Genomic DNA, 20,912 nt, shown 5'->3' with positions numbered 1-20,912 from the left:
CTGTTGAAATCTTTGATCCAGTTTTAAATGGATTCTTAGGTTTTTTTCTTATTTATTTAGGAGTTTTTGATATGTTCTAGATACAAGATATATTTTGAAATAATTTTCTCCTGCTTTGTGTGTTGCCTTTTTACTCTCTGAATTATACTTTTTGGTAATCAGAATTTCATTTTAATTAAGTTCAACTGAATTAAAGTCTTTTTTTCTTTTAAGTTTTTATTTAAATACTAGTTAGTTAACACATAGTGTAATATTAGTTTCAGGATTAGAATTGAGTGATTTATCATTTACATAGAACACCCAATGCTCGTTACAACAAGATACCCATCACTCATTTAACCCATCCCTCCATCCACTTCCCCTCCAGTACACCTCAGTTTGTTCTCTATAGTTAAGAATCTGTTTTATGGTTTGCCTCTCCTTTTTACCCTTTTTGTTCATCTGTTTTGTTTCTTAAATTCCACATATAAGTGAAATCATAAGGTATTTGTCTTTCTCTGGCTGACTTACTTTGCTTAACATAATACAATCTAGCACCATCCACATTGTTGCAAATGACAAGATATTCATTTTCACGGTTAAGTAATATTCCATTGTATATATGTACCACATCTTTATCCATTCATCAGTCAATGGACTTTTGAGCTCTTTCCATAATTTGGCTATTGTTGATAATACTGCTATAAACATTGGGGCTCATGTATCTCTTCAATTCAGTATTTTTGTATCCTTTGGTAAATACCTAGTAGTGCAATTGCAGGATCATAGGGTAGTTCTGTGTTTAACTTTTTGAGGAACATCCATACTGTTTTCCAGATTGGCTGCACCAACTTGCATTCCCACCAACAGTGTAAGAGGGTTCCCCTTTTTCCAAATCCTCATCAATATGTGTTGTTTGTTGTGCTGTTCATTTTAGTCATTCTGACAGGTGTGAGTTGATATATTATTGTAGTTTTGATTTGTATTTCCCTGATGATGAGTGATGTTGAGCATCTTTTTGTGTCTTCCAGCCATCTGGATGTCTTCTTTGGAGAAATTTCTATTCATGTCTTCTGTCGATTTCTTTTTTTTTAATTTATTTTTTTTAATTTATTTTTTATTGGTGTTCAATTTACCAACATACAGAATAACCCCCAGTGCCCGTCACCCATTCACTCCCACCCCCCGCCTCCTCCCCTTCTACCACCCCTAGTTCGTTTCCCAGAGTTAGCAGTCTTTACGTTCTGTCTCCCTTTCTGATATTTCCCACACATTTCTTCTCCCTTCCCTTATATTCCCTTTCACTATTATTTATATTCCCCAAATGAATGAGAACGTATAATGTTTGTCCTTCTCCGACTGACTTACTTCACTCAGCATAATACCTTCCAGTTCCATCCACGTTGAAGCAAATGGTGGGTATTTGTCGTTTCTAATAGCTGAGTAATATTCCATTGTATACATAAATCACATCTTCTTTATCCACTCATCTTTCGATGGACACCGAGGCTCCTTCCACAGTTTGGCTATTGTGGCCATTGCTGCTATAAACATCAGGGTGCAGGTGTCCCTGCATTTCATTGCATCTGTTATCTTTGGGGTAAATCCCCAGCAGTGCAATTGCTGGGTCATAGGGCAGGTCTATTTTTAACTGTTTGAGGAACCTCCACACAGTTTTCCAGAGTGGCTGCACCAGTTCACATTCCCACCAACAGTGTAAGAGGGTTCCCTTTTCTCCGCATCCTCTCCAACATTTGTGGTTTCCTGCCTTGTTAATTTTCCCCATTCTCACTAGTGTGAGGTGGTATCTCATTGTGGTTTTGATTTGTATTTCCCTGATGGCAAGTGATGCAGAGCATTTTCTCATGTGTATGTTGGCCATGTCTATGTCTTCCTCTGTGAGATTTCTCTTCATGTCTTTTGCCCATTTCATGATTGGATTGTTTGTTTCTTTGGTGTTGAGTTTAATAAGTTCCTTATAGATCTTGGAAACTAGCCCTTTATCTGATGTGTCATTTGCAAATATCTTCTCCCATTCTGTAGGTTGTCTTTTAGTTTTGTTGACTGTATCCTTTGCTGTGCAAAAGCTTCTTATCTTGATGAAGTCCCAATAGTTCATTTTTGCTATTTGTTTCTTTTGCCTTTGTGGATGGATCTTGCAAGAAGTTACTGTGGCCGAGTTCAAAAAGGGTGTTGCCTGTGTTCTTCTCTAGGATTTTGATGGAATCTTGTCTCACATTTAGATCTTTCATCCATTTTGAGTTTATCTTTGTGTATGGTGCAAGAGAGTAGTCTAGTTTCATTCTTCTGCATGTGGATGTCCAATTTTCCCAGCATCATTTATTGAAGAGACTGTCTTTCTTCCAAGGGATAGTCTTTCCTCCTTTATCGAATATTAGTTGACCATAAAGTTGAGGGTCCACTTCTGGGTTCTCTTCTGTTCCATTGATCTATGTGTCTGTTTTTGTGCCAGTACCACACTGTCTTGATGACCACAGCTTTGTAGTACAACCTGAAATCTGGCATTGTAATGCTATCTCTATCAAAATACCATGGACTTTCTTCAGAGAGTTAGAACAAATTATTTTAAGATTTGTGTGGAATCAGAAAAGACCCCAAATAGCCAGGGGAATTTTAAAAAAGAAAACCATATCTGGGGGCATCACAATGCCAGATTTCTGTCGATTTCTTAATTGGATTATTTGTTCTTTGGGTATTGAATTTGATGAGTTTTGTATAGATGTTGGATACTAGCCTTTGGATACTAGCCTTTGGATACTAGCCTTGCATACAGATCCTCCTCTTGGATCTGGTATGTCATTTGCAAATATCTTCTCCCATTCTGTTGGTTGCCTTTTGGTTTTGTTGACTGCTTCATTTGCTGTGCAGAAGCTTTTTATCTTGATGAAATTTCAATAGTTCATTTTTTTGCTTTTGTCTCCCTTGCCTCTGAAGATATGTCTAGCAAGAAGTTGCTATGGCCAAGGTTGAAGAGGTTGCTGTCTGTGTTCTTCTCTAGGATTTTGATGGATTCCTGTCTTACACTGAGGCCTTTCATCCATTTTGAGTTTATCTTTGTGAGTGGTACAAGAGAATGGTTCAGTTTCATTCTTCTGCATGTGACTGTCCAGTTTTCCCAGCAGCATTTATGGAAGATACTGTCTTTTTTCCGTTGGATATTCTTTCCAGCTTTGTCTAAGATTAGTTGACCATAGAGTTGAGGCTCTAATTCTGGGTTCTCTATTGTGTTCCATTGATCTATGTGTCTGTTTTGTGCCAGTACCACACTGTCTTGATGATTGCAGCTTTGTAATGGAGCTTGAAGCCTGGGATTGTGATGCCACCAGCTTTGGTTTTCTTTTTCAACATTCCTCTGGTTATTGGGGCCTTTTCTGGTTCCATAAAAATTTTAGGATTATTTGTTTTAGCTCTTTGAAAAATGTCAATGATATTTTGATATGGGTTGCATTGAATGTATAAATTGCCCTGGGTAGCATGGACACTTTAACAATATTTATTCTTCCAATCCATGAACATGGAATGTTTTTCCATTTCTTTGTTTTCCTCGATTTCTTTCATAAGTGTTCCATAGTTTTCAGAGTACAGATCCTTTGCCTTTCTGCTTAGGTTTATTTGTAGGTATGTTATGGATTTTGGTGCAATTGTAAATGGGATCTATTCCTTAATTTCTTTTTCTTCTGTCTTGTTGTTAGTGTATAGAAATGTAACTGATTTCTGTGCATTGATTTTATATCCTGCCACATCGCTGAACTGTTGTATGAGTTCTAGCAATTTTGGGGTGGAGTCTTTTGGGTTTTCCGCATAAAATATCATGTCATCTGTGAAAGGAAAGAAAACCTGCAAACTCATTCTATGAGGTCAGCATAATCTTGATCCCCAAACCAAAGATCCCACCAAAAAAGAGAATTATAGACCAATATTCCTGATGAACATGGATGCTAAAATTCTCACCAAGGTACTAGCCAATGGGATCCAACAGTGCAAAATAGATTCTTCAGAACAACCAAGTGGGATTTATTCCTGGGCTGTAAAGGTGGCTCAACATTCACAAATCAATCAGCATGATGCATCACATTAATAAAAGAAAGGACAAGAACACATTATCCTCTTCATTGATGCACAGAAAACATTTGACAAAATTCAGCATCCTTTCTTGATCAAAACTCTTCACAGTGTAGGGGAAAAGGGAACATACCTCAATATCATAAAGCCTTCTATGAAAAGCCCACAGTAAATGTCATTCTCAATGGGGAAAAACTGAAAGCTTTTCCCCTAAGGTCAGGAGCATGACAGAGATGCCCACGCTCACCACTGTTCTTCAAATGTCACTTCTTCACAAAGGCTTTCTTTGACCACACATTAGAGTGTAGTTCCTTTTTTCCACTCTTTCACATTACCTTGTTTTATGTTCCTTATAGTACTTTCCACCAGTGGAAATAATTATATTTATTAGTTTACTTGTTTGTTATATTTCTTTCTCCATGAGAATGCAAACTTTATGAGGGCAGGAGCCTTATAAACCTTTTTTTGTAGTAGACTTTCCAATGACAAGAACAGTGCCTGGGACATAAAGCAGAGTTGAATGAATACACATGGACATTTAGTATTATAGTATATGGTCAAGGTTAAGTCAAGATTTTAATTCTTTATCCAATAAGATAAAGTTAGAACAGCAGATTATGACATTAAAAACATTGTTAAATATTTTATTTTGACTTTGCCATGCATGACGATTATTGAGACTGCTGTAGTTGCTAGTAGCATCACATGAAATCTTACAGGTATGCTTTTGTTCTATTTTAGGACCCCACTGATGGATAACTGGTATTCTTTATCATATCTATACTTCAGTACTGTTGGAACTTTGGTAACGATGTTCATGGGAATGCTAATTAGTTTACCAACAGGTAACTTTCTAAATATTACTATTGTTGTATTTACCTCTTTTTAAAAAAGATTTTATTTATTTATTCATGAGAGACACACAGAGAGAGGCAAGACACAGGCAGAGGGAGAAGTAGGCTCCATGCAGGGAACCCGATATGGACTTGATCCCTGGACTCTGGGATCACACCCTGAGCCAAAGGCAGATGCTTAACTGCTGAGCCACCCCAGGTATCCCTGTATTTACCTCTATATTGGTTTTTATTATTTTTTAAATAAATTTATTTTTTATTGGTGTTCAATTTGACAACGTACAGAATAACACCCAGTGCTCATCCCGTCAAGTGCCCACCTCAGTGCCCGTCACCCAGTCACCCCCTCCCCCCGCCCACCTCCCCATCCACCACCCCTAGTTCGTTTCCCAGAGTTAGGAGTCTTTCACGTTCTGTCTCCCTTTCTGATATTTCCCACTCATTTTTTCTCCTTTCCCCTTTATTCCCTTTCACTATTTTTTATATTACCCAAATGAATGAGACCATATAATGTTTGTCCTTCTCAGATTGACTTATTTCACTCAGCATAATACCCTCCAGTTCCATCCATGTCGAAGCAAATGGTGGGTATTTGTCGTTTCTAATGGCTGAGCAATATTCCATCTCTTTTATAGTATTTATGTTATTGCTCTATAGTCCTTTTAACAACTAGTTTACTTATTCCATTTTCCTCATGGAGATCTGAGTGCCTGTATTTGATTTGAAAGCAGAAGATTCTATCTGAACCTTTGTTCTGCTATTTACTAGCTGCATAAACTTAGGGAAGTCCATATAGTTACTCTGGGGCTCAGCGCTCTTATATGGTAAGTGAGGATGATGGTGATTGACTTGCCTATCTCACAGGTTGCTGTAAGATAAAAATAAAATGCTTGACAAAAATCATACATAGGTATCACAGTGCTAGGGATTTTACATGTGTTATTACAACAGTCCTGTGTCATGGTCTTTTCATTGTCCTAGGCTGACGTTTTAGACTGTAATGAAGTATACACATGTAAGGAATGATAATTACAGTCCTTACATCTAAACATAGGGTGAGGCTTCTTTTTTTCACATGTCCATAAACTTTAAAAACATTATTTAAAAAAAAAAACAGACTGCTACTACACATAGTATTCATTGCTCTCTGGGATTGCTATAGAACTTTTATCCTGGGACTTCATTTTGTCCCCATTCTGTGAATTCCCTTGGTCTCCCTCCTGTGTTGGATTCTCTGCTGCCTATATCCCATTATTCTTAATTCTTGTTTATCCCCTTAATTGAATGGAGCACACCCATTAGTGTGTCCTTGAGAAAGGGTAGACAAGAGGTTTTGAAGATGTGGTGTCCCCAGAAAAAAAAAATGTCTTTAATTCTCCCTTCTCCTCGATTGATCATTTGTTCAAGTAGAGAATCCTAAAAAAATAACTTTCTTGTTTCTGAGAGGATGTCTTAATTTCCTCTGAGCTCATTATGTTGTTATTGAGAATGCCAGGGGCATGCTACCTGCTGGCCCTTTGCATGTGATCCGTTTCACAATGACTGCTTTGCCCTAAGCCCTTGTGAGGGTCTTTTTGATCTGAAGACCCATGTCCTTCAGTTTGAGGACGTTCTTCTATATTATTTCTTTTGTAATTTCCCCTGATTTTTTGTTTTCTCTTTCTGGAAACTCTTAGTCCAATGTTTGAGTCTCAGACAGTTATCCTAATTTTCTTTTCTTTTCTCTCCTATCTTCCATCACTGTGTCTTTAGGTCTACCACATGGGATACTTTTCCAATTTCTTTTCCAATAATTCTCAAAGGAGTGCTCTGATCCAGTTTTAAGAATAGTCTATAAGGAAAGGAGGGCAGGTAGGAAGCTATTGCAGTAATCCAGGTGAGCAATCATGGTGGCTCAAGCTCAAAGCAGGGTAGTAGTGGAGAGCTGGTGAGAAGTACTGGGCTCCTTGATTTCCTACATCCCCTCACCCCAGTACATTCATGGCAATCAGAGTGGGGGAAGCAGCCCCACTGCCCTCTTCATCAAATGTGCAATAACTGGTCAGAAATCCTATATATTGTCCTAGAATGTCTAATATCTTTGCTTTATGCTACAAAAAAGCTACCAACACTGTACCATTTGATAGAATTCTTTTTTTTAAAAGATTTTATTTATTTATTCATGAGAGACACAAAGAAAGAGGCAGAAACATAGGAAGAGGGAGAAGCAGGCTCTCTGTAGGGATCCCAATGTGAGACTCAACCACAGGACCCTGTGATCACAACCTAAGGTGAAAGCATAAGCTCAACCACTGAGCCACCCAGGTGTCCCCCACTTGATGGAATCCTATCAGTCATTGTTTTGTGGCTCCTAAAAAGCACTGCCTTTCAAACTTGTGTGATACTTATATTTTTAATTAATAAATTATATTAATAATTGGTAATATTCATATAAGCATATCAACAATTATATTAATAATAATTATCATATATTACAATACATAATTATACATTTATAATAAAGTTTGTAGCTATTTATTACCTCTCAAACAGTTGTTTTAAACTATTCTTTCTTTTCAAAAAGGGCTTTACCTTTCTTCATAAATAAAATTATCAACACAATAGATTTATTCCTTTCTCTGTTTTCACATATTTTAAGACAGATTTTAAACTTTTTGTACCAATAACCCAATTATTCAGATCAGGAATACACCTAAACAATCTCCTTGTACTATTTGACCTTAGACTGTTACTCCACTCATTCCTTTTTTTTTTTTTTTCCTTTAGGACACTGGGGTATCAGAGCATTCCCTTTGAGCACTCCCTTTTTCCTTAAAAATTTTTTTCTGATGATCATATACAATCATATCTTTTGTTTTATAAAGTAATGCTTCATCTAGGTGAACAGGCATCCAGTGATAAAAAACAATTCAACTTTATTAATTTCACAAGTGACTTATTCTCACTTCACAGCAGTAGTGAGCACCTTGGGGGAAAAAATCTAGAAACATGAAATCCTAACTCTCCTTGGAATATAAATAGGAATACTAGGACTCAGTAAGAATTCAGGCCGTATAGATTTGGTTGGCATTTCATTTTCACCTAACCATGTACTGTGCACCGTGAGTGAGTCTGTCTCCTTATCCGTAAAGTGGAATAAATAATGCCCTAAGTAGACCCTGAGCTCTGACTGCAGTAATTGTTTTACTCATCTACAGGACCTAATAGAGTCTCTAGCCCATGGTAGGCACTCCACAGTGTTGAATGAATTAATTTAAAATTGATCCTGTCTCCAGAACACCAGAGGTTCCCATAATTAAAAGCCTAATTTTGTACTGAAGTGGTGTTCACAAATGTTAGAGGGCACGAAGAATACTTTGGAAATTTGGTAAAAATCAGGATTCAGTGGCCCCACCTCAGAGTTTCTGACAGTTTCTCCAGGTTGGAGTCCAGGAATCTGCATTTAAAGTACATCTGCTGAATGATTTGTACAAAAGTAGTTTGAAAACCATACAGTTTTAAAAAGCTTTATCTTTGATGTACAAATAAAATACCAAAACAAAGAATAACGTTAGGGAAGAGGAGTTGAATCAAACACCAATGATCATATTGATTTTTATTTAATTTATTCAATAATTCATAATTTCCTGCATTTCTTTATGCACATGTACGTTCATAGCCATCCAACTGGGGGAAAGGTACCACCTCTGTCTGAAGTAGAGACAAATGGCTTGATATTTCATTGGTGGATCATAGAGGATGTTTTTAAATAAGTTTCCCAACAGTTATGGGGCTCTTGGGTTAAGCACCATGTAAAGTAGGTGGCTTGCATTTAAGAGCCAACTCGTTCATCCTTAAACACTAGACTTATTTATCACAGTGAGCGGCTTGCAGAATCTGAGACTGAGAGAAGGGAAACAGTGAGCCAAGTCTTCAGCACTACGTAAAAGATTTTCTTTCTCTGTGTGTTTTATGAGTGCATAGAGTTGAACTTGCACAAGTTGGATGCTTGTATGATGGGCCATCACTGGGTGGTTAGGATATCTTTTTAACAATGAAAATAATGTAAATGTTTTTCAGGAGGAAGAAAACAAAACTTAGATCGCAGATTCCTACTAACCAAAGAGGACTTTTTATCCAATTTTGACATTTTTAAGAAGGTAAGTTGGCTTTCTTTCTCCTTAAATTAGTAAGACTGTGCTTTTATCACCAGGATAGAAGACTAGTTAGTCGTCAGATTCTCTTTTGAACTCTGATGGACAAGGAAGGAGCTTGCCTTATTCTTTGATGGTCTATTTCTGTTGTATCTCCCGTCTTCGATAGATTACAAAGCTGATTTAGAGAAGGAAAAGCAGTAACAATAATTTAGAATTGAATAGTGCCTTTTTCTAATCACTATGTTAACATTTTCTTTTAGAAGAAGCATATTTTAAGCTATAAATCTCACCCAGTAGAAGATGGTGGAACTGATAATCCTGCCTTCAACCATATTGAATTGAACTACACAGATCAAAGTGACAAGATCAGTGGGACTCATTTGTGACGTGCTGGTGACCTAGGTGATCTTAAACATTGATTTAGTTACATATGTTTTCTAAGATAATTGGATCAGGTTTAGATTTCTTTTTGAGGGGAGGGTTCTATTATGAGTAAAGTTTTGGTGGGAGGCTTTTGGGGAGTAAAATTTTGTTAAAGCAAAGTGCTGACTCTTCCTTACTATACTCATTAACTGTTGCTACTCTGGAGTTGAGTTTCAGCATCAGCATTTTCCTCTATTTCTCTCTTTTTTTTTAAATGAAGCTGTAGTTTTAAAAGTTATGACCACATATATGCTGAAGGATTAATACACACATATACACACATACTTGATGGTCAAAAGACTATTCTTAAATTTGGGCATTATTGGAAATATTTTCCATGCATTTGATGCTAGCATATAAATTTCAGGTTTTGCCAAAATCAGAAGTAATACTGAAAAGAGCTTTTCTCCTTCTATGAGATACTCTATTTTTAGGAAACAATGAGGTGACAGATTTACATTGTCTAGATCTTTGCTTCTCATTGATTCATATCAGCCCTATCAGGGAGGATAGTAACCTTGGAACCAATTCTGGCTCAGGAGGGTGGTAGTCATGAAGCATCCTGTTTGGGGCAGAACATGGGTCCCATGATGAATGTCTTTTTGGTGCTATGTATCCATTCTTGTGCCTTTTCACTAATTATCTGGAGCTCCTGGCTCACTGGCTGCTTATATTGCCTTACGCTCTGGTTCTTACACACAATCCTAGTTTCTCAGGTTGTGTTGTACACTTTACTCTGCTTGCCTTCCTATTTCCCTATTTACTCTATTGCCTTGGGTTTGTCTTGAGATGCCCCATGTGAATCATGCTACCCCAGACCTTGGTTCACTAAATTCCAGACTATAAATTAGAAACTCCTATGAGCCTGATATTAACAAAAGTACTTTCAACAGAGGTATTTAAGAATTTGGTGACCAAAGAACATTTATGTGATTCAGATGGTTAAATTCTGTGGAATTACATGATTATGTTGAATGATATTAATTTGCATGTCATCTAATTTGCAGTCAATTGATTTTAAAGGTACATAAGCTTAGGAGTCTTAAATTATGTGTATTCACCCATTTAAAGAGCTAAATTACATGGGCAAACACTACTGTTTTTTTAATGTTCTGGAATTATTAACCGTATGCTGTGTTCCATGCTTTAAAATTTCAAGTAGCAATCTCAAAGCTTGTTTTGTTAATTTTGCTGCATTTTTAACTAAAAGTTTGGTCACAGGCTTTTATCAATATTTCTTTTCTACAGTTGCCACATCTATTGTTTAGAAATGTGTTTCTTTTGTTTGTTTGTTTTACAATGTTTTAAAATAACGTGAGAAACATTTAGGCACATTAAAAATATTTTAGAATTAAATACTTTTTTGCTTATTTTCTCATATTTAGGAAAGTATGTTCTGTACATTTATAGGTTGCCAATTGAAAACATTAAGAAATCAAAGAAATAAAGTAGTGTTTATCTAAAGCAAAGAGATTTATATAACATTTAAATTAATGATGTGTTCAGATATTTCATATGTGTATAAATGTTATTTTTTAATCAACATATTTGTAAGCATACATCAAACTTTGTAAATCTTTCTACAATTTTTTAATGGGTAGGAAGATATAATCTTATTTGTTTTATGCAAGTGTGATTTGAACTCACTATTTACTAAGTGTAAGCACACGTCTGTAGAATGCTTCAATTTTGGAAATCAAAGTCCAGTTATTTAAATAATTCTTTTATCTAACTGCCGAGGGATATACAGTATGTTCGTAATGAGAGATCTGAGACTTCCATTCTTATTCACTTTTTTAAACAAAATATATCTTGTAACTTTGGGAACTGTTGGTATTTTTACCTTTATAAACACATAAGGGTGTCAGACCAAATTCTTAAGAAATAAAAGTACTGTTATTAATTATGAAATATAATTTATCTTATGTGAATCTTTGGGTAAAATCAAACAATGTAAAATGCTACCATATCATAATGTAAATGAATCATCTAATGTTCTTAATTATTTCTGAATCACAACAATCCCAACAGGAAGGAAAAGGAACATAACTAGTCTGTTTTCATTTCGTCATTGACAAATTGTATGACCTTGAATTTATCCTTAATCTCCTCTACTGATGGAATTTAAGACCAAATACTTAACTACCTTACAGAAATAATGTGAGTATAAAAGATCAGATAGCACTTTATTAGTTCAAATAATGTCACTTAACATTTTAATATGAATGGAAATCAAAATTTGAGTCAAGCTCACCTGCCAGTTTAAAAAAAAGACAAACTGTTCATAATTTGCAGTGTAATGATGTGGAGATAGTTCCTTCTCTAAAAAAATATGTGCCACAGAAATATTGAACTAGATTTAGGAATTAGCAAGATTATTCAGAGAGAATGAAACTTTAAGAAAGCTACAGACCAATTATATTCACTCAATAGAGAAATGAAAATTTTATATGCAGGATTTAAAATGGTATAAATGTATATGCATCTATTGGATTGCTTATGCATTAATGAACGTTTGGAAATATGTGAATACAGTTTTGGTTGTCACAGCTGGTGATGAGGTGCTACTGGCATCTAGGGATAGAATTCAGGGACGCTATCAAACATCCTATGACACATAGGCTAGCCCCTCTCCACAGCAAAAAATGCTCCTGCCTTGAATATCAGATTGTTGAGTTTAAGAAATCCTGTTTTAGAGGCTAAGGTTGCAATTGCAATTTTCCCTAAGTCACACATGTTGGTTTTGTTCCTTTAGGGAAATCACCTTGACTCTTCTATCTGATTATTCTCATCTACAGATTAGGATTAAGGTGTCACTGGCATATACCATGTTATGAAACAAAAAAATGACCATATATATTTTTCATAGCATTTTGAAAATATTAAGGAATATAAAATTGTAATTATGAAAACAACTCTTAAGAAAGTTTCATTTTGCAACATGATTTCCAACATTAATACATATTAAGATGAAGGAAATATTAAATATAGGAATATGAAGATTTCATAATTTTGTTTTATTTATGAAAACCTCAGAAATTGTAGTTAATTTGTTAACCACTCAGTGTCTGTCCATGATGTAGACTCAAGGGAGGGATGGACTTGAGATGAGGAATTAACTCTGTGTCAATTCCTGTAGAAAATTCTTAGTTTTTTCCAAGAATAGTTGATGATATAGAATCAACTGAGCGCACACACAGTACTGAAAATTCAGTACCCAGTTTAGCTATTGTAAAATTTACTTTTATATTTATGTGCCCATTGTGAAAAATCCTGAGGGAATTGAACTTAAGATGTAAAACATGTTTGCATGTCTGGCTTTTCAACTTGCTGATTAAACTCTCTACAAATGTCTTTGTTGTTGTCTTTTCTTGGGGAAGAAAATGTCAGATTGAATATAATTAAATTTATCAGCTTTTACAGAGAGTTATTTCCACTTTACCACATAAAGGACTCTTTATACTACATACATATTATAATATAAAAGTGTAAGCAAATAAACATGCAGGACTTTTTGTCACTGAAGAATATTTTATGCTTTAAGTTATTAACACTATTTGAAAATAAAAAGTAAGGTCTTCAAGAGTGAAAATTTCTTAGCCACTATCTCTTTGGATCTTCCCTCCTCCCATTTTCTCTGTCGTATAATTCTTTAACTTCTGTTAGAGGACTGGCATACCTCTTTATCCTATCCTCCATGTCTCCTATTCTGGTTCATATTTTCTATCTTTTTATATTTAAAAATTTCAGGATGTGTCCACACATATATATGAAAGGTCATTTTCTCTTCAGCTTCTCCTAACTGCTACTTAATCTATCCATTGAGTTTTCCATTTCAATGACTTTATTCTCTTCATTTTTAGAGTTGAATGTGCTTTTTCAAATTTTTCAAAGTTTCCTATTCTTTCCCAACATTGGGTTCTTCTTTCATTATGATTCCCAAATTATTCTTTTATCACTAATAATCTTAACCATATTTATTATTACTGTTATGTTATCTGAAACTCTTGATATGCTAATTCTTTTACTTGTTCATTTGCTTACTCTCCACCTTAGTGGTTTCTTTCCTCATGTAGTTGATCATTTAACTGAAAGTTTATCTTCAGCAGAGGTTGTAATTTTCCCAGTGAGTGTTCCCTGGGCTCCATTTAGTGAAAGTCTGTACAAAGAAGTGTCTAAATTATCTTTGGCTGTGCCCTTGTTTTAACTGCCTTCTACCAATCTTACATCATTATCTCAGGTTAGGGCTTCTGTCTTAGGTTCACAGTATCAATTTTCATCCCTTATCCACGCAAGGCCTGGGGTTTAGGGTTGGAGCCTCAGATACTTTGTGCCCCATCAAAGACTTGGAAAGAGGCAAACTTTAAACCTCACTTTTAAATAATGGGGCAGTTCTTCAAGGCTTCAGGCTTTCAGGGATATTTGGAAGAGTGTTCTCACTCTTCCACATTCTGGAAGCAGAAACCTCATCTTTGCCCCTGTGAGGACCAAAGAACTCATCAAGAACTATACATACCTTCACAGGATGCTCAACATCTGCTGGTATCATTGCTATGGTTATGATTTTTTTAATTGAGGTAAAATTGGTATATAACATTATATTAGTTTGAAGTATAACCACATAATTTGGCATTTGCATACCCTGCAAAGTGATCCCCGTAATTAGTTACCATCTATCACTATACAGTTGGCACCCTTTGTTCTTTGCCCACCTCCCAACCCTCTTCCTTTCTGATAACCATCAAAATCATTTTTGTTTTTAAAGATTTTATTTATTTATGGGGGAGAGAGAGAGACAGCGGAGCATGTGAGAGAGAGCACAAGTGGGGATGAGGGGCAGGCGGGGAGGGACAAGCAGACTCCCCACTGAGCAGGGAGCCTGATGTGGGGCTTGATCTCAGGACCCCAGGATCATGACCTGAGCTGAAGGGAGATGCTTAACCGAATGAGCCACCCAGGCGCCCCCAAAATAATTTTCTTTTCAATATTGGGACTGGTGTTTCCCTTTTTGTTTTTTACAAGTTTGACTATGTATTAAAATTTTTGTTTTGTGACATATTTATCCAGAATTTCTGTGTTTATAGAAGAAGGGGGGCCCCCCTCTGTATGAGTATGGACCACAACTTTTTGAAAATCCTGTTCTTATTATTTTTTTCATTTTCTTAATCCTGGGCTATGGAAGCATAAGGAACTATTTAACACACTTAGCAATTCCGAAACAATGTGTAAAATAGGGTAATCTTTTATAAACTTAACACATGAATGCTGAGGTACATGGAGAGTCTTTTGTTTTTTTTTTTTTTTGTTTGTTTTTTTTAAAATTTTTATTTATTTATGATAGTCACAGAGAGAGAGAGAGGCAGAGACACAGGCAGAGGGAGAAGCAGGCTCCATGCACCGGGAGCCCGACGTGGGATTCGATCCCGGGTCTCCAGGATCGCGCCCTGGGCCAAAGGCAGGCGCCAAACCACTGCGCCACGCAGGGATCCCGAGTCTTTTGTTTTTATATAAAAGCTTGATGAAGACATAATTCACACGCCATACAGTCAACCAATTTGAAATATACAGCTTGATGCTTACTATATTCCCAGCATTATACAACCATTGCCACAATCTTAGAACATTTTCATCACCCACAAAAGCAGCCCCATATCCATTGTAGTCACTCCCCATTTTCTCCCAGCCCACTTAGCCCTAGGTGGCCACTGATCTACTTTCTGTCTTTACAGATTTGTCTATTCTGGTCATTTAATATAAATGAAATCACACAATATGTAGTCTCTTGTGACTGGCTTCTTTCACATAGCATGTTTTCGATACATGTCGTAGCATGTATCAGTACTTCATTTTTATAGCCTTATGGCTATACCACATTTTATTTATCCATTTCTCAGTTGAAAAACGTTTATATTTTTTCCGTGTTTAGGTTATTATGAATGATGATGCTCTGAACACTGTGTACAAGTTTTTGTGTGGACATATATTTTCATTTCTCTTGAGTATGTATCTAGCAGTGGAATCACTGGGTCATATGGTAACTATGCTTAATCATTTGAAGAACTGACAGTTTTCCAAAATATTTGCACATTTTACATTTCTATCAGCACTATCTAAGAGTTCTAATTTCTCTACATCTTGAAAAATGCTTGTTATTAACTATATTTTTTATTACAGCCATAGTGAGTGTGAAGTGGTATCTCATCATGGTTTTGACTTGCATTTCCCTAATAGTTAATTATGTTGAACATCTTTTATTGTTTATTGGTCATCTATGTGTCTTATTTGGAGATATGTCTATTTAGACCCTTTTTAATTGGCTTGTCTTTTTATTATTGAGTTGTAAGAGTTTTTTGCATATTCAATATTTGTCTTTTATCAAATAAAAAATGTGCAAACACTTCTTCCATTCTGAGGGTTGGAGAGTTTTCTTTTGATTGATAGTGTCTGAGTTATAGAGAAAAGTATTTTGAGACCTAAACAGAAGTAACTCTAATGTGATTTTAGAAAAATATAAAGCCTCCTAATCATATGCTTAAGGCAGAGTGGAAAACATGATGTTCGAATTAATAAGGCATGCAAAGTATGGTGCAATTTATAATAGGACCAGGTGTGAAGGTAGATGGAGGGGGAAAAAAGAAAGAGGTAGAGAGACAAAAGATAGGAGAGAGAGGTAAATATATAGATTTACCTTCCTGCTGAGGCCGTACATAGTGTCACTATGTAATGTTGCATAAAAGCTGGGATACCTAGGTGAAACCAAGACTGCAAAAAGGTGATAGGAGTCAATGAGTTGAAGAGACAAGGGGCTGGCTCAAGGAGGCCATCTATAGAGGAGATAATCAGGCAAAGAAGAAAGGTATGCGAGGAGGTTCTGTGGAAAGTATAATGGTGAGATAGAAAATTTAACCAATGACCTTCTGTATTCCCTGGAGCATTCATTTAACTCTTTGGCTCTTTCTCACATTCAAATAATCAGGTCTTTGATATTTATAGCTCAGAAAAGGGAGGCTTCAGGAAATGCCAGAGAAAAGAGGGATTTCTTCGAGGTTTTGAGTGTCAGAAGTCTACCCTTCTAGGTTAATAAGGATAAAATATCTTAGAAGATAAGAGCTTGGTTCTGAAACTTCTAGGGTAGAAATGGACCCCCTAAGCTGGAAAGGTCTGAGAGAAGCAATGAGAATTAATTCATTGGTGTCTTAGAGGAAGGGTCTCTGTGCTCTACTCCATGTGCTGACCCAGGCATGGCAGCAGCAATGCCTGGCAGCAGTAGTTTGAAAACCAACACAACCCAGGCCCCAACTCCTAGTTAGAGATTAGAGCCGCAAGACCCTAGTAAATACATAGCTAAGTGGTGTGTCTGGGCAGGCTGGGAACTTGGGGTGTTAGAAAAACTTTATCATGTTTCATGAGCACTGAAGCAGAAATTGCTGCATTAGGCGTCCAGATGGATAGGACTTTCAATAGCTTCACAATTTCCTACAATCTAGTATAGTAGAAGAACAACACAATGATTTCTAAGCTCCCAAGGGCAGCACAGAGGTAAGGAAGAAAACGCTTATGAGAATCAGGCTCAAACAGGCTAAGATCTACTTAAACTAGCAATCAAGGATTTTATGGTTTCCAAACAGAACATGAGTATTATAAACTTAGAAATTAAAAAAAAAAAACAAAAACAACAACAACAACAACAACAACAAAAACAGGCAGGCGAAGGAGTGGTGATGGAAGGAAGAAATACCGTTCTCTTTTTAAGCAAGTAGTCAATAATCTAGCTAAAAATGGATTTCCGAGGGGAGGGGCAAGATGGCAGAAGAGTAGGGTCCCCAAATCACCTGTCCCCACCAAATTACCTAGATAACCTTCAAATCATCCTGAAAATCTACAAATTCGGCCTGAGATTTAAAGAGAGAACAGCTGGAATGCTACAGTGAGAAGAGTTCGCTTCTATCAAGGTAGGAAGGGGGGGCGTGAAGAAATAAAGAAACAAAAGGCCTCCAAGGGGGAGGGGCCCTGGGAGGAGCCGGGCTGAGGCCGGGGCGAGTGTCCCCAGGACAGGAGAGCCCCGTCCCGGAGAAGCAGGAGCTGCACCAACCTTCCCGGGCGGAAAGGCCTCGCAGGGAGTTGGAGCAGGACCCAGGAGGGCGGGGATGCCCTCGGGCTCCCTGGGACACTAACAGACACCTGCGCCCCGGGAGAGTGCGCCGAGCTCCCTAAGGGCTGCAGCGCGCACGGCGGGACCCGGAGCAGCTCGGAGGGGCTTGGGCGGCGGCTCCGCGGAGGGGGCTGCGGGGCGGGAGTGAATCCAACAGCGCAGGCCCCGGAGCACAGGGCGCCGGGACACAGCCCACGATCCGGCCTCCCCCGGGGACAGGCAGAGGCCGGGAGGGCCCAGGAAGCAAGGACACTCCTGCCCCGAGCTGAGCAGATCAGCTCCCCGCCCCGGAGCCTCCAGGCCCTGCAGACGGAGAGCTCTGGAGCTACTGCGGGGGCTGACTCCAGGGCTCCAGAGCTGGCTGCCGCCACTGGGATTGTTCCTCCTGGGGCCTCACAGGGTAAACAACCCCCACTGAGTCTCACAGTGGCTTCACCAGATAAACAGGATAAACATAAGTCACTGAGCCCTACACCAGGCAGGGGGCAGAGCAGCTCCCCCAAGTGCTGACACCGTAAAATCAGCACAACAGGCCCCTCCCCCAGAAGACCAGCTAGACGGACAGGGGAAAAACAAATTATTGACCAAGCAACACTGGAAAGTTACAGGGGAAGTCAAGGGACTTACAGTATACAGAATCAGAGGATACTCCCCCGTGTTTTTTTTTTTCTTTCTTTTTTCTTTTGATTTCTGTTTGCTTCCCCCACTCCCTTTTTTCCTTTTTTTCTTTTTTCTTTTTTTCTTCCTTTTTTCTTTTTTCTTTTCTTTCCTTCTTCCTCTTTTCTCTTTTTCTCTTTTCCCAATACAACTTGTTTTTGGCCACTCTGCACTGAGCAAAATGACTAGAAGGAAAACCTCACCTCAAAAGAAAGAATCAGAAACAGTCCTCTCTCCCACAGAGTTACAAAATTTGGATTACAATTCAATGTCAGAAAGCCAATTGAGAAGCACTATTATAAAGCTACTGGTGACTCTAGAAAAAAGCATAAAGGACTCAAGAGACTTCATGACTGCAGAATTTAGATCGAATCAGGTAGAAATTAAAAATCAATCGAATGAGATGCAATCCAAACTAGAAGTCCTAACGACGAGGGTTAACAAGGTGGAAGAACAAGTGAGTGACAAAGAAGACAAGTTGATGGCAAAGGGGGAAACTGAGGAAAAAAGAGACAAACAAAGGACTATGAGGATAGATTTAGGGAAATAAATGACAGCCTGAGGAAGAAAAACCTACGTTTAATTGGGGTTCCCAAGGGCGCTGAATGGAACAGAGGTCCAGAATATGTATTTGACCAAATCATAGCTGAAAGCTTTCCTAATCTGGGAAGGGAAACAGGCATTTAGATCCAGGAAATAGAGAGATACCCCCCTAAAATCAATAAAAACCATTCAACACCTCGACATTTAATAGTTAAGCTTGCAAATTCCAAAGATAAAGAGAAGATCCTTAAAGCAGCAAGATACAAGAAATCCCTGACTTTTATGGGGAGGAGTATTAGGGTAACAGCAGACCTCTGCACAGAGACCCGGCAGGCCAGAAAGGGCTGGCAGGATATATTCAGGGTCCTAAATGAGAAGAACATGCAACCAAGAATACTTTATCCAGCAAGACTCTCATTCAGAATGGAAGGAGAGATAAAGAGCTTCCAAGACAGGAAGGAACTGAAAGGATATGTGACCTCCAAACCAGCTCTGCAAGAAATTTTAAGGGGACTCTCAAAATTCCCCTTTAAGAAGTCGTCCAATGGAACAATCCACAAAAACAAGGACTGAATAGATATCATGATGACACTAAACTCATACCTTTCAATAGTAACTCTGAACGTGAACGGGCTTAATGACCCCATCAAAAGGCGCAGGGTGTCAGACTAGATAAAAAAGCAGGACCCATCTATTTGCTGTCTACAAGAGACTCATTTTAGACAGAAGGACACCTACAGCCTGAAAATAAAAGGTTGAAGAACCATTTACCATTCAAATGGTCCTCAAAAGAAAGCAGGGTTAGCCATCCTTATATCAGATAAACTAAAATTTACCCCGAAGACTGTAGTGAGAAATGAAGAGGGACACTATACCATACTTAAAGGATCTATCCAACAAGAGGACTTAACAATCCTCAATATATATGCCCCGAATGTGGGAGCTGCCAAATATATCAATCAATTATTAACCAAAGTGAAGAAATACTTAGATAATAATACACTTATACTTGGTGACTTCAATCTAGCTCTTTCTATACTCGATAGGTCTTCTAAACAGAACATCTCCAAAGAAACGAGATCTTTAAATGATACACTGGACCAGATGGATTTCACAGATATCTACAGAACTTTACATCCAAACTCAACTGAAAGCACATTCTTCTGAAGTGCACATGGAACATTCTCCAGAAGACCACATACTGGGTCACAAATCGGGTCTGAACCAATACCAAAAGATTGGGATCGACCCCTGCATATTCTCAGACCATAATGCCTTGAAATTAGCACTAAATCACAACAAGAAGTTTGGAAGGGCTTCAAACACGTGAGGTTAAGGACCATCTTCCTAAAAGATGAAAGGGCCAACCAGGAAATTAGGGAAGAATTAAAAAGATTCATGGAAACTAATGAGAATGAATTAAACCACTCAAAATCTTTGGGATGCAGCAAAAGCAGTCCTGAAGGGGAAATACATCACAATACAAGCATCCATCCAAAAACTGGAAAAAACTCAAATACGAAAGCTAACCTTACACCTAAAGGAGCTAGAGATAAAACAGCAAATAGATCCTACACCCAGCAGAAGAAGAGAGTTAATAAAGATTCGAGCAGAACTCAATGAAATCGAGACCAGAAGAACTGTGGAACAGATCAACAGAACCAGGAGTTGGTTCTTTGAAAGAATTAATAAATAGATAAACCATTAGCCAGCCTTATTAAAAAGAAGAGAGAGAAGACTCAAATTAATAAAATCATGAATGAGAAAGGAGAGATCACTATCAACACCAAGGAAATACAAACGATTTTAAAAACATTTTATGAACAGCTATATGCCAATAAATTAGGCAATCTAGAAGAAATGGACACATACCTGGAAAGCCACAAACTACCAAAACTGGAACAGGAAGAAATAGAAAACCTGAACAGGCCAAATCCAGGGAGGAAATTGAAGCAGTCATCAAAAACCTCCCAAGACACAAAAGTCCAGGGCCAGATGGCTTCCCAGGGGAATTCTATCAAACGTTTTAAAGAAGAAACCATACCTATTCTACTAAAGCTGTTTGGAAAGATAGAGATGGAGTAC

At 37.6% G+C, this 20,912-nt stretch overlaps 1 protein-coding gene across 1 annotated transcript in view; it reads left to right on the top strand.

Annotated features, from left to right (window-relative positions):
- Positions 1 to 12,829, top strand: part of SLC5A8 (solute carrier family 5 member 8) — a 70,565-nt gene extending 57,736 nt beyond the window's left edge. Inside the window, exons 13-15 of the mRNA XM_077846043.1 lie at positions 4,804 to 4,907; positions 8,976 to 9,055; positions 9,313 to 12,829. Coding sequence (XP_077702169.1) covers positions 4,804 to 4,907; positions 8,976 to 9,055; positions 9,313 to 9,438 — 310 coding nt within the window. The 3' untranslated portion in view covers positions 9,439 to 12,829. The remainder of the gene's footprint in view (positions 1 to 4,803; positions 4,908 to 8,975; positions 9,056 to 9,312) is intronic.
- The last annotated feature ends 8,083 nt before the right edge of the window (positions 12,830 to 20,912 follow it).

The sequence above is a fragment of the Canis aureus genome, chromosome 13 (genome assembly GCF_053574225.1).
Source record: "Canis aureus isolate CA01 chromosome 13, VMU_Caureus_v.1.0, whole genome shotgun sequence".
Taxonomy (NCBI): Eukaryota; Metazoa; Chordata; class Mammalia; order Carnivora; family Canidae; genus Canis; species Canis aureus.
Note: the sequence above shows the minus strand (reverse complement) of the source record. Positions and strands in the feature narration are given on the sequence as shown.